Source organism: Pseudopipra pipra, chromosome W (genome assembly GCF_036250125.1).
Source record: "Pseudopipra pipra isolate bDixPip1 chromosome W, bDixPip1.hap1, whole genome shotgun sequence".
Lineage (NCBI taxonomy): Eukaryota > Metazoa > Chordata > Aves > Passeriformes > Pipridae > Pseudopipra > Pseudopipra pipra.
The window spans coordinates 2,725,149-2,738,812 of record NC_087580.1 but is presented as its reverse complement, the minus strand read 5'-3'; the positions used below and the strand labels follow the sequence as shown (position 1 = coordinate 2,738,812).

The 13,664-nt window shown below is 59.2% G+C and overlaps 3 protein-coding genes across 5 annotated transcripts in view; all 3 read left to right on the top strand.

The window, feature by feature from the left end:
- Positions 1-13,664, top strand: part of LOC135405768 (class I histocompatibility antigen, F10 alpha chain-like) — a 319,745-nt gene that overhangs the window by 56,053 nt on the left and 250,028 nt on the right. The window lies entirely within an intron of this gene.
- On the top strand, positions 3,983-7,059 carry LOC135405971 (class II histocompatibility antigen, B-L beta chain-like). Its single transcript, XM_064640484.1, has 4 exons — positions 3,983-4,163; positions 4,673-4,939; positions 5,626-5,965; positions 6,984-7,059. The coding sequence occupies exons 1-4, from the start codon at positions 4,079-4,081 to the stop codon at positions 7,057-7,059; spliced, it is 768 nt and encodes a 255-aa protein (XP_064496554.1). The 5' UTR covers positions 3,983-4,078.
- Positions 8,004-10,280, top strand: LOC135405970 (class II histocompatibility antigen, B-L beta chain-like). Its single transcript, XM_064640483.1, has 5 exons — positions 8,004-8,256; positions 8,775-9,044; positions 9,503-9,784; positions 10,052-10,158; positions 10,272-10,280. Exons 1-5 carry the CDS (start codon positions 8,172-8,174, stop codon positions 10,278-10,280), a joined length of 753 nt encoding a protein of 250 aa, XP_064496553.1. The 5' UTR covers positions 8,004-8,171.

The following is a 13,664-nucleotide window of genomic DNA, read 5'->3' as shown; positions in this document are numbered from 1 at the left end:
AGCAGACCAAGTGCCATGGCCAGTCTTTGCTTAAACACCTCCAGGGACGGTGACTCCATCACCTCCCTGGGAAGCCCATTTCAATCCCTGTTTCTCTCCAAAAAGTCCTGCTCCTGTCCCTGACAAACAGCCTCTGACAGGCAGGTCCTCGTGTCCTCTTGTCCTGTCGCCTGTTGCCTCGGAGAAGGGGCTGACCCCCACCTGGCTCCAGCCTCCTGTCAGGAAGTTGTGGACAGGGAGAAGGTCAGCCCCGAGCCTCCTCTTCTCCAGGTTGGAGAAGCCCAGCTCCCTCAGCTGCTCCTCACAGGCCATGCACTGCAGACCCTTGCCCAGCTCCATTGCCCTGCTCTCCACCCACTCCAGCCCCTCAAGGTTCTCCCTGAATTGAGGGGCCCAGAGCTGGACACAGCACTCCAGGGGTGGCCTCACCGGTGCCCAGTCCAGCAGAAGCATCACTGCCCTGCTCCTGCTGCCACACTCTTTCTGATCCAGGCCAGCCTGCCCTTGGCCTTCTTGCCCACCCGGGCACCCGCTGGCTCAGGTTCAGCCTCTGTCCACCAGCACCCCCAGGGCCTCTCCCACGGGGACCCTTTGCAGCTCCTCTGCCCCCGGCCTGGAGCTGCAGGGGGTTCTTGTGGCCAGAGACCCCAAAGGCACCAAAGGCACTCTTGAACCTCATGCCCACGGGCTCGGCCCAGAGGTCCAGCCTGTCCAGGTCCCTCTGCACAGCCTTCCTACCCTCCAGCACATCCACACTGCAAGCCAGCTTGGGGTCCTCTGCCAATTTGCTCCTGGAAGACTCAATGCCCTCCTGCACATCCCCACGAAAAATAGGCAACAGGACTGGGCCTGTTACCCAACAAGTTCTAGTGCTTGACAAAGGAGCCCACCCAGCAGTGGGGAGAAACTGCTGGCAGGAGATTGAATGGGGGCAATAGACAATGGATGATGGACAAGTTCTGGCCCATGGCCATTTGTTAGAAAAACAAAGTAAAAGCTTAAGGCCTGCCATATTTCAGTGGTCAGAGACCTGGCAGAGAAATCTATTTTTGAGACCTGGACACCAAGAAGGCAGAATTTCTAAACCACAAAGACCCTTAGAGAAACCAGAGATGAAGACAAAACTAACACAGACAGTTACTGAGGCTCTCCCTATCTAGGGAAAAGACAGTTCCTTTGGATACATGTCTGGAGTAAAGATAAGTGCCAGAAATATTCAAACACAAAAAATATCTTTTATTACAGTGAGAATAATAATAATAATCATTCTCCATCAACCTGCACCTCAGGAAGTCTTCCATCATCCCCACATCACCATTGGCCAATCATAGCTCAAATCAGTCCAGCAGTTTAATTACCTAGGGAGCCTCATCTCCTCGGATGGTGAGATTGACGGAGAGATGGACAACAGGTTAGCAAAGGCATTTAGTGCTTTTGGAAAACTCCATAAAAGAGTTTGGCAAAATAAACACTTGAAGAAAAGCACCAAGATCAGTGTTTACAGAGCCATTGTGCTGTCTACTCTTTTATATGGGTCTGAATCATGGGTCATCTACAGCCACCACCTGCGACTCCTGGAACGCTTCCATCAACGCTGCCTCCGTACAATCCTAAACATCCACTGGTCAGATGATGTGACCAATCCATCTGTTCTAGAACAGGCAGCAGTCACAAGTATTGAGGCCATGTTGCTGAGAACACAGCTGTGCTGGGCAGGGCACGTCTCCAGGATGAAGGACCAACCACCCCCTCCCTAAGGTCGTGCTCTGTGGTGAACTTGCCACCGGCTGCTGCAAGAGAGGAGCCCCAAAGAGGAGATACAAGGACTGCCTGAAACAACATCTCAACCTTGGCCACATTGATCTTCATCACTGGTGTACTCTGGCCTCCAGTCGGGAGGTCTGGAGACACCCCATCTCTAACGCTGCTGCTTCCTTTGAGAACGCAGCAGGATCACCATCGAGGAGAAAAGACAACGCAGAAAGAACCGTGTCCTGTCGATCCCATCCAAGGAGTCTTTCTGCTCTGCCTTTTGCAACTGGACGTGTCTATCTCACATTGGCCTCTTTAGCCACCAGTGTGCTTGTAGCAAATGTGGGCAGAGCCCTTCCCAAATCTTCGTTCGCGAAGCCCAGCCATGATTTTGGATATTAATTTGGGAGTCTGGACTCATTGGTTTATTTGGTTCTGGAACTGGTATTTGGTTTATTTGGTTTTGGAAACTGGTATTTGGTTTCTTTTGTATTATGGGTACTTCAGGTTGCAAAGAAAGAATCTTGAAGAAATCCTTTCTGGTATTTTGGATATTAACTTGTGATTTCTGGACTTATAAATTGATTTGGTTTGGAAACTGGTATTTGGTTTATTTTGTATTCTTGAACCATTGGAAACAAATTGGGACCCCTTTGGAGGGACAAAGCTGTTGATGCTCCAGGGGTTCCAGGACCCTGAGGATTCCAGTGCCCACTGAAAGTGTTATTCAGGGAGATCCTCTTGGTCCCCGGATGCAGGGAGTTCCAAGCAAGATCCCTGGGATTTTATTAAGGCATTAAAAAGTTTATAAAAGGTATATAAAGGTATATAAAAGGTATATAAAGGTATATAAAAGATGTACGTAACCAACATAGAAATGGAGCTCTATAATATAATATGATTGACTTATAAAAAGTTGTGATAGAACTGTAAAAGAAGAGGTGTGATGCCTCAGAGCTTTTTGGAATTTTTAACTTTGGTAGATTTTAGAAGTAGTGGTGTAGTGATTGTAGATTTTAATGGAGCTGCATTCTATCCCTTACCCTGTAGCATAATGTTTGCACATCCCCAACCCTGTTACCCCATCCCATATCAATCCCTCTAAATCCCGTTAGCGTGTTTAGTCTTCTTTTCAAGGTAGAATTGTAGAAAAGCCTGGACCAGAAGACATCCCACAGACACAGCCACCTTCAAGCCCAGAACTCTGGAGGAGCTCCAAGGACTGTGGGTGCTGCGAAGAAGATGAAGCTGAGGAAGAATGGGTCCCAAAGATCCCAAGCCCAATTCCCAAAGGGGTGTGTCGGGGGCAGAACGGGGCAGAAGTGGGGGGTGGAGAGATCTGGGGTTGGATGGACCTTGTTCTAAAATCCCAGAGCCACTGCCTGGGGGGTGCCCGTCGTGTGTGTTCCCCTGGCCTGAGGCTCCACTAAAGGACCTGCTCTCTTTATCTCATCTCATCCACTCCCCTGGCCTGGAGTCTTTTCCTCTGTGCTCTCTTGAGGCAATGGGGACTGGACCTACCAGGTGCTGGGGATGCTGGAAATCCCCCCCGGTGCCGGGTGGAGCACGTCAGCCTGGAGCACCCCCTCAGCTGGGACTGGGGTACGGCCCGGCCCCCCCAGCACCGGGGGCACACTGGGAGGGGGGTGAGGGGCTCTGGGGGCCTTAGGGGGAATTGGGAGGGAGTTTCGGGGTAAGTAAAAGGGTCTAGGGGGGAATGGAGAGGCTGAGAAGGAGGTTGGTGGGTGCTGGGAGGGCTCAGAGGGGCCTTGGTGAGTCCTGGGGGCAACTGGGAGGGAGTTTGTGGGAGTCTTTTGGGGATGGGAGCAGCTTTGCGGGGAAATGGAAAGGCTGAGAAGGGATTTGGAGGGTCCTTAGAGGGATGAGGGGGCCCAGCCTGGACCCGCCAATCCATCCCCGTGCTGATTTTGGGGGGGTCATGTGTCCCCCTGTACCTGCTTTTGTTCTGACTCCAGCCGACTGCTCCCGGTGTTCCCAGTAAAGCTTCCCAATTCTCTGCACTCCCTGGAAGCCCATTTTTGGGTTCACCTGAGCTCCCCCCTCCCCCGCAGCCCACGGACCCCCCCGAACCCCCCAGCCCCGGGGCTGCCGCGGGGGCCCCCAACGGCCCTCAGCCAATCCCAAAGCGCCCACGCCGCCCGCGCCCAATCCCAGCGCGCCGCGCTGATGACTCATCAGTCGCCGGGAAGACGCCTCGACAAAAGGGCCCCAACTGCGCCCTCAGCCAAGCCCAGCGCGCCCCAAACCCCCCAAAACGGCGCCGCCCGGCTGGTTTTGGGCTGTCAGCAGCTGTCCGGCGCTGGGCATGGAGCGTGTGCGGGGAGCTGGGGCCGTGCTGGCGGTGCTGGTGGTGCTGGGAGCCCCCCCGGCTGCGGGCGAGGAGCTGTCGGGTGAGCGGGGGGGGCGGGCAGGGGGATGGGGTGGGAAAGGGGGGAAAGAGGGGAGAAAAGAGGGGATGGGAGCCCCAAAAGTGAGTGGGAGGGGGGTTGGAAAGCCCGGAGTGAGTGGGAGAGGTGGGAGCCCCAGAGTGAGGGCGGGGGGTTCTGGGGATTGTGGGGACGTTGGGAAAGGGGTGGGAGAGGGGGCAAGGGGGTGTGGGAGAGAAGGCAGAGGGGTGCCATGGGGATCCCTGGGTGTCCCTTGAGCCCTGGAGCGGTTCCCTGAGGCTCTGGGGGGGATCAGATCAGCAGTGGGGGGTTCCCAACCCCCCTGTCCATCCCCGGGGGCTGATTGGGGGGTTCCCCTCACCCAAGAGCCGGTGCTGGGGCGTCCATGGGGCAGAGGGGGGTGGGAAAGGGGGGTCCGGGGTGGCCCCCTGAGCTGCCAGCCTGCTGGGGGGGCCTAAGGGATGATGGGGGGGGACACGAGGACACCCTTGACCCGTGTCCTGCACACACAGGGGTGTTCCAGGAGTTGACTATGAGCGAGTGTTACTTCATCAACGGCACCGAGCGGGTGAGATTCTTCGAGACATTCATCTACAACCGGGAGCAGTACGTGCACTTCGACAGCGATGGGGGGGTCTATGTGGGGGACACACCGGACGGGGAGGAGGTTGCCAAGTACTGGAACAGCGACCCGGAATGGCTGGAGCACAGACGGTCTGCGGTGGACCTATGCCGGTACAACTACGAGGTGTCCACCCCGCTCCTGGTGAACCGCAGAGGTGAGCGTGGGGCAGAGCGGGTCCCCTCGGGCTCTGCCCCGGGAATGACTCTGGAGCCCCTCAAACCCTCCCTGGGAATCACCCCAGACCCTTCAGCCCTCCCTCGTCCTTTCCCATGCCCTTTGGCTCCCTCCCAGTTCTTCCCAGTCCACTCCATTCTCTCCCAGTTTATCCCAGTTTCTCCCAGTGTACCCCAGTCCATCCCAGTCTCTCCCAGTGCCCCCCCGCGCACCCCAGTCCATCCCAGTCTCTCCCAGTGCCCCCCCGCGCCTCCACCCCGCTGAGGCCACCGAGCTCCCGCCCTCAGCCAATCCCAGCGCGTCTCTCTGATGACGCTCCAGTTGCCAGGCAGACCCAAACCAAAGACTTCCCTCGTCAGGATTCAGCCTCCCAGTCTCGATCGCTTCCTTCCCAGTCCAGACCAGCCCATTCCCAGTCATTCCCAGTCCCTCTCACTCCCTCTCACTCCACTCCCAGACCCTCTGGATCCATTCCCAGACCCTCTCACTCCATTCCCAGTCGTTCTCACTTCACTCCCACATCTCCCAACTCTCTCCCCAGTGCCCCGCCAGCCAATCCTCTTCTATCCCAGTCAATTCCCAGTCCCTCCCAGTGACATCCCAGTCCCTCCCAATGCCATCCCAATCCCTACCAATGCCCTCCAAGCCCTGTGCCCTCCCTCCCAGTGCCCCCCAGCATGTCCATCTCGCTGGTGCCGTCGAGCTCCCAGCCCGGCCCCGGCCGCCTGCTCTGCTCCGTGATGGATTTCTACCCTGCGCCGGTGCAGGTGAGGTGGTTCCAGGATGGGCAGGAGCTGCCGGAGCACGTGGTGGCCACCGACGTGGTCCCCAACGGGGACTGGAGCTACCAGGTGCTGGTGATGCTGGAAATCCCCCCCCGGCGCGGGGTCACCTACAGCTGCCAGGTGGAGCACGTCAGCCTGGAGCACCCCCTCAGCCGGCACTGGGGTACGGCCCGGCCCCCCCAGCACCGGGGGCACAGTGGGGGCGACTGGGAGGGAGTTTGGTGGGTGCTGGGGGTGATGGGAGGGGGGTTGGAGGGTCCTAAAGGGTCTGGGAGGGGCTGGGTGGGATCCCTACAGGGGCTGGGAAGGGACTGGCAGGAGGTTTCAGGGACCCCCTGGTGGGCTGATGGAGAGCAGGCCGGGCTCTGTGGGGTGCCGGGGGGTGCGTGGGAGGAGGTTTTGGGGGTGCTGACCCCCCCGGCTCCCCCCAGAGATGCCACTGGACACCGTCCGCAGCAAGATCCTGGTGGGGGTCGGGGGCTTCGTCTTGGGCTTGGTCTTCCTGGTGCTGGGGCTCGGCTTCTACCTGCGGGAGAAGGTAAAGGGGGGTCCCCAAATGGGGATCCTGTCCCCCCACTTGCTCTCCCAGAGCCTCTGTGCCCCCCCTGCCCCCCCACCCCACTCTCACCCCCTTTTCTCTCCCCACAGAGCTCCTGAGCCGCCGGCGGCCGCAGCCCCTCCCCGTTTCCTCGGGCCCAGCCGGGACCCCCCAAACCCTGCGCTCATTTGGGGGGGTCGCCTGTCCCCCCCGGCCCTGCTTTTGTTCTCACCCTACCTGGCTGTTCCCAGTGTTCCCAGTAAAGCTTCTCAGTGCTCTGCAGTCCTGCTCACTGGAGAGAAGGGGCTGGGGGTGACTTGGGGGGAAACCGCAGGGGGAGCAGAGTTTGAGGGGGGAGAACCAGCCCCAGGATGGATCGGTAATGGAGAACCCCCTGAGTCCCTCACGTGTCACCCCGTACTTGGGGGGGTTTTGTGGGGGCATCTGCACCCCAACAGGGCACCCAGCACACCCCAGGAGGTGCCAGGACCCACGTAGACCCCGTAAAAGAGGTGGTGGGAATCCCAAATTCAGTGGGAGGGGAGTGGGATCCCCAAAAGTGGACGGGGGCGAGACGGGACTGAGGAGTGGGGATTGTTTGGAAAGGTGTGGGAGAGGTCAGAAAGGTGGGAAAAGGAGGATGTGGGACATCAGCCCCTCTTTCCTCCTCTTTTCCCCCTTTCCCCCCGCTCACCCCACAGCTCCTCGCCCGCAGCCGGGGGGGCTCCCAGCACCACCAGGACCCCCAGCACGGCCCCAGCTCCCCGCACACAGTGAAGCTTCCCAGTTCTCTGCACTCCTGGTGATTGGGGAGAAGTGGGGGGGATTCAAAAATCCTGGGAACGGGAGGGTTTGGATACTCCCTGACCCCGAAATATCACAAAAGAGGGATGTGGACACCCCTAGACTCCAGAAATCCTGGGAACAGGGGGGTTTGGATACTCTCAGACATTCAAAATCCTGGGAACAGGAGGTTTGGAGACTCAGAACTACAAAATCCTGCAGAAAGGTGGTTTAAGGCATATCCAGACCCTAAAAATCCTGGGAATGAGGAGTCTGGACACTCCAAGAGCAAAAAAATCATAGGAACAGGGGGGCTGTGAACGTTCAGAACCGAAAAATGTTGTGAGCATGTGGGTATGGGCTCTTCTAGACCCTTAAAGCCCCATGAACCAGGGTTTGGGGCACTGTCAGACCCCAAAGTATGGGAAAAGAGGGACTTAGACACTCCTCTACCCTAAGACTCCTGGGAACAGGGGGTGTTTGGACATCCTAGACATTATAAATCCTACAGAAAGATGGTTTGGACACACCCAGACTCCGAAAATCCCGGGAACAGGGGAGTTTGGGCGATGTCAGCCTCCCAATAAACCAGGAATGAAGGGTTTGGGCTGTCCCAGAACTACAAAATCCGGGAAAAGAGAGAGTTAGGTACTCCCAGACCCCTAAAATTGTGCGAACGGGGGGGTTGGGCACTCCCAGTTCCTCAAATCTTATGAAAGAGCAGTTTGGGCACCATCAGCATCTAAAAAACACGGGAACAGGGGGTTGGGGACATTCAGACTCCCAAAATCTTGGGAACACGGGAGTATGGGCTCTCATAGACCGTAAAAATCCGAGGGACAGGGGGGGTTGGATCAACCCCAGACCCCAAATATCGGAAAAGAAAGGCTTGGACACGCCCCCAACGGCCCTCAGCCAATCCCAAATCGCCCACGCCGCCCGCGCCCAATCCCAGCGCGCCGCGCTGATGACTCATCAGTCGCCGGGAAGACGCCTCGAAAAAAGGGCCCCAACTGCGCCCTCAGCCAAGCCCAGCGCGCCCCAAACCCCCCAAAACGGCGCCGCCCGGCTGGTTTTGGGCTGTCAGCAGCTGTCCGGCGCTGGGCATGGAGCGTGTGCGGGGAGCTGGGGCCGTGCTGGCGGTGCTGGTGGTGCTGGGAGCCCCCCCGGCTGCGGGCGAGGAGCTGTCGGGTGAGCGGGGGGGGGGCGGGCAGGGGGGAGAGGTGGAAAAGAGGGGGAAAGAGGGGAGAAAAGAGGGTGAGGGAGCCCCAAAAGTGAGTGTGAGGGGGGTTGGAAGGCTCGGACTGAGTGGGAGGCGAGTGGGAGCCCCAGAGTGAGGGCGGAGGGGTCTGGAGATTGGGGGGACGTTGGGAAAGGGGTGGGAGAGGGGGCAAGGGGGTGTGGGAGAGCAGGCAGAGGGGTGCCCTGGGGGTCCCTGGGTGTCTCTTGAGCCGTGGAGCGGTTCCCTGGGGCTCTGGGGGGGTCGGGTCCGCAGTGAGGGGGTCCCCAACCCCCCTGTCCATCCCCGGGGGCTGATGGAGGGGTTCCCCCCCCATCCAAGAGCCGGTGCTGGGGCGTCCGTGGGGCAGGGGGGGGATGGGAAAGGGGGGTCCGGGGTGGCCCCCTGAGCTGCCAGCCTGCTGGGGGGGCCTAAGGGATGATGGGGGGGGGACACGAGGACACCCTTGACCCGTGTCCTGCACACACAGGGGTGTTCCAGTTTATGGGAAAGTCCGAGTGTCACTTCATCAACGGCACCGAGCGGGTGAGGCTCGTGGCGAGGTACATCTACAACCGGGAGCAGTTTGTGCACTTTGACAGTGACGTGGGGGTCTATGTGGGGGATACCCCATTTGGGGAGAGCTGGGCCAGATACTTCAACAGCATCCCGGGAAAGCTGGAGTACCGTCGGTCTGCGGTGGACAGGCTCTGCCGGCACAACTACGACGGGTTCACTCCGTTCCTGGTGAACCGCAGAGGTGAGCGTGGGGCAGAGCGGGTCCCCTCGGCCCCTGCCCCGGGAATGACCCCGGAGCCCCTCAAACCACCCCGGGAATCACCCCAGACCCCTCAGCCCTGCCTGTGCCCCTCCGCTTGGCCTATAGCCCCTCCCAGTGCCCCCCAGTCCATTCCCAGTCCATCCCAGTCTCTCCCAGTGCCCCCGCGTCTCCACCCCGCTGGGGCCACCGAGCTCCCGCCCCTCAGCCAATCCCAGTGCGTCTCTCTGATGACGCTCCAGTTGCCAGGCAGACCCAAAGCAAAGAGTTTCCTCACCACGACTCAGCCTCCCAGTCCCGAGCGCTTCCTTGCCAGTCCAGACCACCGCCACCCCAGTCCCTCCCAGTGCCATCCCAATCCCTACCAATGTCCACCAAGCCCTCTGCCCTCCCTCCCAGTGCCCCCCAGCTCAGCCCAATGTCTCCCCCGTCCCTCCCAGTGCCCCCCAGCGTGTCCATCTCGCTGGTGCCGTCGAGCTCCCAGCCCGGCCCCGGCCGCCTGCTCTGCTCCGTGATGGATTTCTACCCTGCGCCGGTGCAGGTGAGGTGGTTCCAGGATGGGCAGGAGCTGCCGGAGCACGTGGTGGCCACCGACGTGGTCCCCAATGGGGACTGGAGCTACCAGGTGCTGGTGATGCTGGAAATCCCCCCCCGGTGCGGGGTCACCTACAGCTGCCAGGTGGAGCACGTCAGCCTGGAGCACCCCCTCAGCCGGCACTGGGGTACGGCCCGGCCCCCCCAGCACCGGGGGCACAGTGGGGGCGACTGGGAGGGAGTTTGGTGGGTGCTGGGGGTGATGGGAGGGGGGTTGGAGGGTCCTAAAGGGTCTAGAGGGGCTGGGTGGGAACCCTGCAGGGGCTGGGAAGGGACTGGCAGGAGGTTTCAGGGACCCCCAGGTGGGCTGGGGCAGAGCGGGCCGGGCTCTGTGGGGTGCCGGAGGGTGGGTGGGAGGAGGTTTTGGGGGTGCTGACCCCCCCGGTTCCCCCCAGAGATGCCACTGGACACCGTCCGCAGCAAGATCCTGGTTGGGGTCGGGGGCTTCGTCTTGGGCTTGGTCTTCCTGGCGCTGGGGCTCGGCTTCTACCTGCGGGAGAAGGTAAAGGGGGGTCCCCAAATGGGGGTCGTGTCCTCCCCCTTGCTCTCCCACAGCCTCTGGGCCCCCCCTGCCCCCCCAGCACTTTTCTCTCACCCCCTCTTCTCTCCCCACAGAGCTCCTGAGCCGCCGGCGGCCGCAGCCCCTCTCCATGACCTCAGGCCCAGTCGGGACCCCCCAGTCCATCCTCACACTGAGTCTGGGGGGTCGTGTGTCCCCTCCGTCCCTGCTTTTATTCTGACCCCAGCCAGCTGCTCCCAGTGTTCCCAGGAAAGCTTCCCAGTTCTCCCCAGTCTCTGTTATTGGGGGGCAGTGAGGGCAGGGGGGAGGGGATCCCTGGCATAGCTTTACTTCTTCTAAAAAACCAAGCAGGAATTTTTCTTTGCCCTGCCCCACTGGAAAAGAAAGATGTTGAATGGGGGAGGGGGCTTTGCCTTGGGTGACTCACACCCACAAAAGAACTGGCCCAGCCCACATTGCAGGTTGGGAGCCCTCTGAAGGCTCTGGGGGGGTGGAGTTTTTTGCTTTACCCTGGGCAAAGGGCAAGGCCCTTCACTTTGGCCTTAACTCAGGCAAGGGGTGTGTTGGAGAGGCTCCGAGGTCCTTTTGTTCTCGGCCTGCTCATCTGGCTGTTTGCTGGTTCCCGTTTGCCTTCGTTTCCTGCGCCCTGTTCTGCCCCCAGCCCGGACCTGCTCGGACTTCACGGGAGAGGTTTGACCCCCCTCCAGAGGAACCTTCTGGGGAGGAGGTCGCCCTTTCCCTCCTCCGCTCCTGTGTTGGCAGTGGCGTGTGTTCATGGGCCAAAAGGGGGAATTCCCGGCCACAGCCAGCCACAGCCAGCGGGAGTTTCGTGGGAAGAGTCCCTTTTTCTCCTTTTCCACTTTTTCCCATTTTTGTTGTTCAGCCAATACACAGATACCCTTTAAGAAAGAGCTGCTATTTTTCCTTTTTCCATACTGCCTCAACTGGAATCTCTTAATTTCCGATTAACAGTTGCTTACAGGGAGGAGTTTGGTTTTCCTCATAACTCATCCCCCTCAGCAAAACACTTCAGTCTCACTCAACTGAGACAGAGGTGCTGCCCCATGCTCCTGCCCTTGCCTTTGCACATCCCCACATCCCAGAGCTCCAGCAAGAGCCCTGAGGAATGAGGCAGGCACAGGATCTCCCTTCCCAGGGGCTGGGGGTCAGGCCTTGGCCCTTTGCAAGAAGAAAACAAAGCCAGATTTATTCAGCATCACAGACCCCGGGACTTTGCTTGTCCCCACCTGTCATCACTGCCTCCAGTTTTCGGCTCTGACTGGAAGCAGGGGACAATTTCTGAGTGCTGGCCCTCAGTGGGGCCAATTAACGCCAGGAGAAACTGTGGACTTGGATCTGATTTGGAATTCTTCAGAGGTTTCTTTAACTTGCTCTTTGTCTGATGTTCAGGGACTCAGCACCAACCCCCGAGGGTCATTCAGTGCCTGGGGCTGTGTCTGTGCTGCTGAGCTGGGCCGGGCTCCTGGCACACAGGGAGCTCCTGGCAAGTGGGCAGCGCTGCAGAGAGACAGCTCTGCCCAGGAGCAGCTCCTCTGCACAGCCCAGCAGGGTAAGGGCACTGCTGGAGGTTTCTAAGAGCAATTTTCAAGAAATGCAGCACAGCAGGGGCATCCTGAAAGGGAAGGATCCTGTACTTCCAGTGTTCTGCTTCGGGTTCCCAGGGACGGGCAGTGGGAAAGATCAATTCATGTCTCCATTCAGGAGGAAGCATGGAAAATCCAAAGCTGTTCTTCTCTGAGGGCAATGGTGCAGGGAGTGTCAGAAATCAGCCCCCTGGGCCTCACAGGCAGCAGCAGTGGTGCTTTTCCAGCCTCCTCAGGGTTGCTCTGCTGTTGCCATCAGACCCTGCCCAGCCAGAGGTGCCCCTGGCACCAGAGTGCCCTGGGCTGGGAGGGCTCTGCCGGGCAGAGCTGAGCACCCAGGGCTGGGATGGGCTCTGGATGCACTGCCAGGGCCCAGCCCTGGGCACAGGGAAGCAGCTGCTGGCAGGGACAGCTCCAGGCAGCAGAGCCTGAGCACTCCTCTGCATCGCCCTCTGCTCAGCTGCACAGGGAAAGAGGGAAGAGTTGGGAGGAATTGATTTTGCAAGTGGAGTCTTCACGAAAACCCACTTTTTTTCCAGGCATCTTTGAAATGGATCATCCAACAAGAGAGAGGTGCAAATAGCACAGGGAACCTGTGTGCTGACCAGCAGGTCACTTGTGGGCAGAGCAGCTCTCCTGAGTCTGCACTGGGGCACAGGGAGCCCTTTGGGACCTCAGAGCTGTCCAGGGTTCAGGCTGAGAGCAATGGGGAGGGTGAGAATTCCTGCCCAGTCAAGGAAAGTGCTCTCACTGAGCAGCACAGAGCTGAGTTGAACAAAGTTCCCCCAAAAAAATCCAAAGAATTTGGAGGAGATTGTAAAGCAGCAGAGGATTGACTCAAGGCAGCCCTGCCCTGACTGTGCTGCCTCTCCTGTCCCCTCCCCAGCGCGGGACGCGCAGAGGCCGCCCGGCTCCCCCCAGCCAAGGCCTGCCGGGCCCCGCCAGCAGCGGCTGCTGGCCCAGTCACTTCCAGTCACTCCCAAGAGGATACCAGTTGCCCTCAAGGTGGTCCCAGTTGCTCCCAGTCCCCCCCAGGATGGTTCCTTTCCCTCTCAGGGACTCCCAGTCTGAGTCCAGTATGGCCCCAGGCACTTTCAGTCACTGCCTGGAGGAGGCCATTTGCCCCTGCATGGTCCCAGTTGCTCCCAGGATGATCTCAGTATGTGTCCAGTATGTGTCCCAGTATGGCCCCAGGAACTTGCAAACACTTGCAGTATGAATCCAGTTTGCTCCCAGTCATCCCAGTATGGTTGCAGTGCCTCTCACATACTCCCAGTAGTATTGCAGTCACTCCCAGGATGGTCCCAGTATGAGCCCAGTTGCTCCCAGGATGATCCCACTATGATCCCAGTTGCCCCCAGTGTGGTTGTTCCAGGATGGATCAGGAATGGGGACCCCTTTGTGCCCCCCCAGTGTCACCCTGTTCTGAGGGAGCTTTGGGGGGACATCTGCACCCCAACACAGCATCCAACACATCCCAAAGTATGTTGGGACCCCTTTGAACCTGGGAATTGAGGGGAACCATGGAAAACCCTTCTCAGAGAGAAAATTAGGTGACCCGAGTCCTGGATGCTTTTAGGAAAGAGGTCTGAACATTTCTTGACTAATGGAGGGGGGTGACTTTTTTATTCTTGACCTTTCCAGTTCTCCATTTGGGGGCAGGATGTCCTCTGGGCCAATGTTTTGTTCCCTTGGCAGTGAGTGCAGCCTCAGAGGGCTGAGCCCTCTCTGGCTGGGCTTGGCCTCTCCTGCAGAGACTCAGGCCTGGCTGGGCTGCCCCAGGCAGACGCTGCAGGAAGAAGAGCTCAGGCCGCCTGGCTCTGGTGTCCCTGGGGCTCAGCCTGTGCCCCATTGCTGTGCAGGGGCTGAGCCCCACCTCTGCCT

Excerpts from the sequence above, each read along its gene's own strand:
- LOC135405971 (XM_064640484.1), top strand. The coding sequence starts at position 4,079 with ATGGAGCGTGTGCGGGGAGCTGGGGCCGTGCTGGCGGTGCTGGTGGTG. Across the intron at positions 4,164-4,672 it reads TGCGGGCGAGGAGCTGTCGG|GGGTGTTCCAGGAGTTGACT; the intron begins GTGAGCGGGGGG and ends CTGCACACACAG. Across the intron at positions 4,940-5,625 it reads GCTCCTGGTGAACCGCAGAG|TGCCCCCCAGCATGTCCATC; the intron begins GTGAGCGTGGGG and ends CCTCCCTCCCAG.
- LOC135405970 (XM_064640483.1), top strand. The coding sequence starts at position 8,172 with ATGGAGCGTGTGCGGGGAGCTGGGGCCGTGCTGGCGGTGCTGGTGGTG. Across the intron at positions 8,257-8,774 it reads TGCGGGCGAGGAGCTGTCGG|GGGTGTTCCAGTTTATGGGA; the intron begins GTGAGCGGGGGG and ends CTGCACACACAG. Across the intron at positions 9,045-9,502 it reads GTTCCTGGTGAACCGCAGAG|TGCCCCCCAGCGTGTCCATC; the intron begins GTGAGCGTGGGG and ends CGTCCCTCCCAG.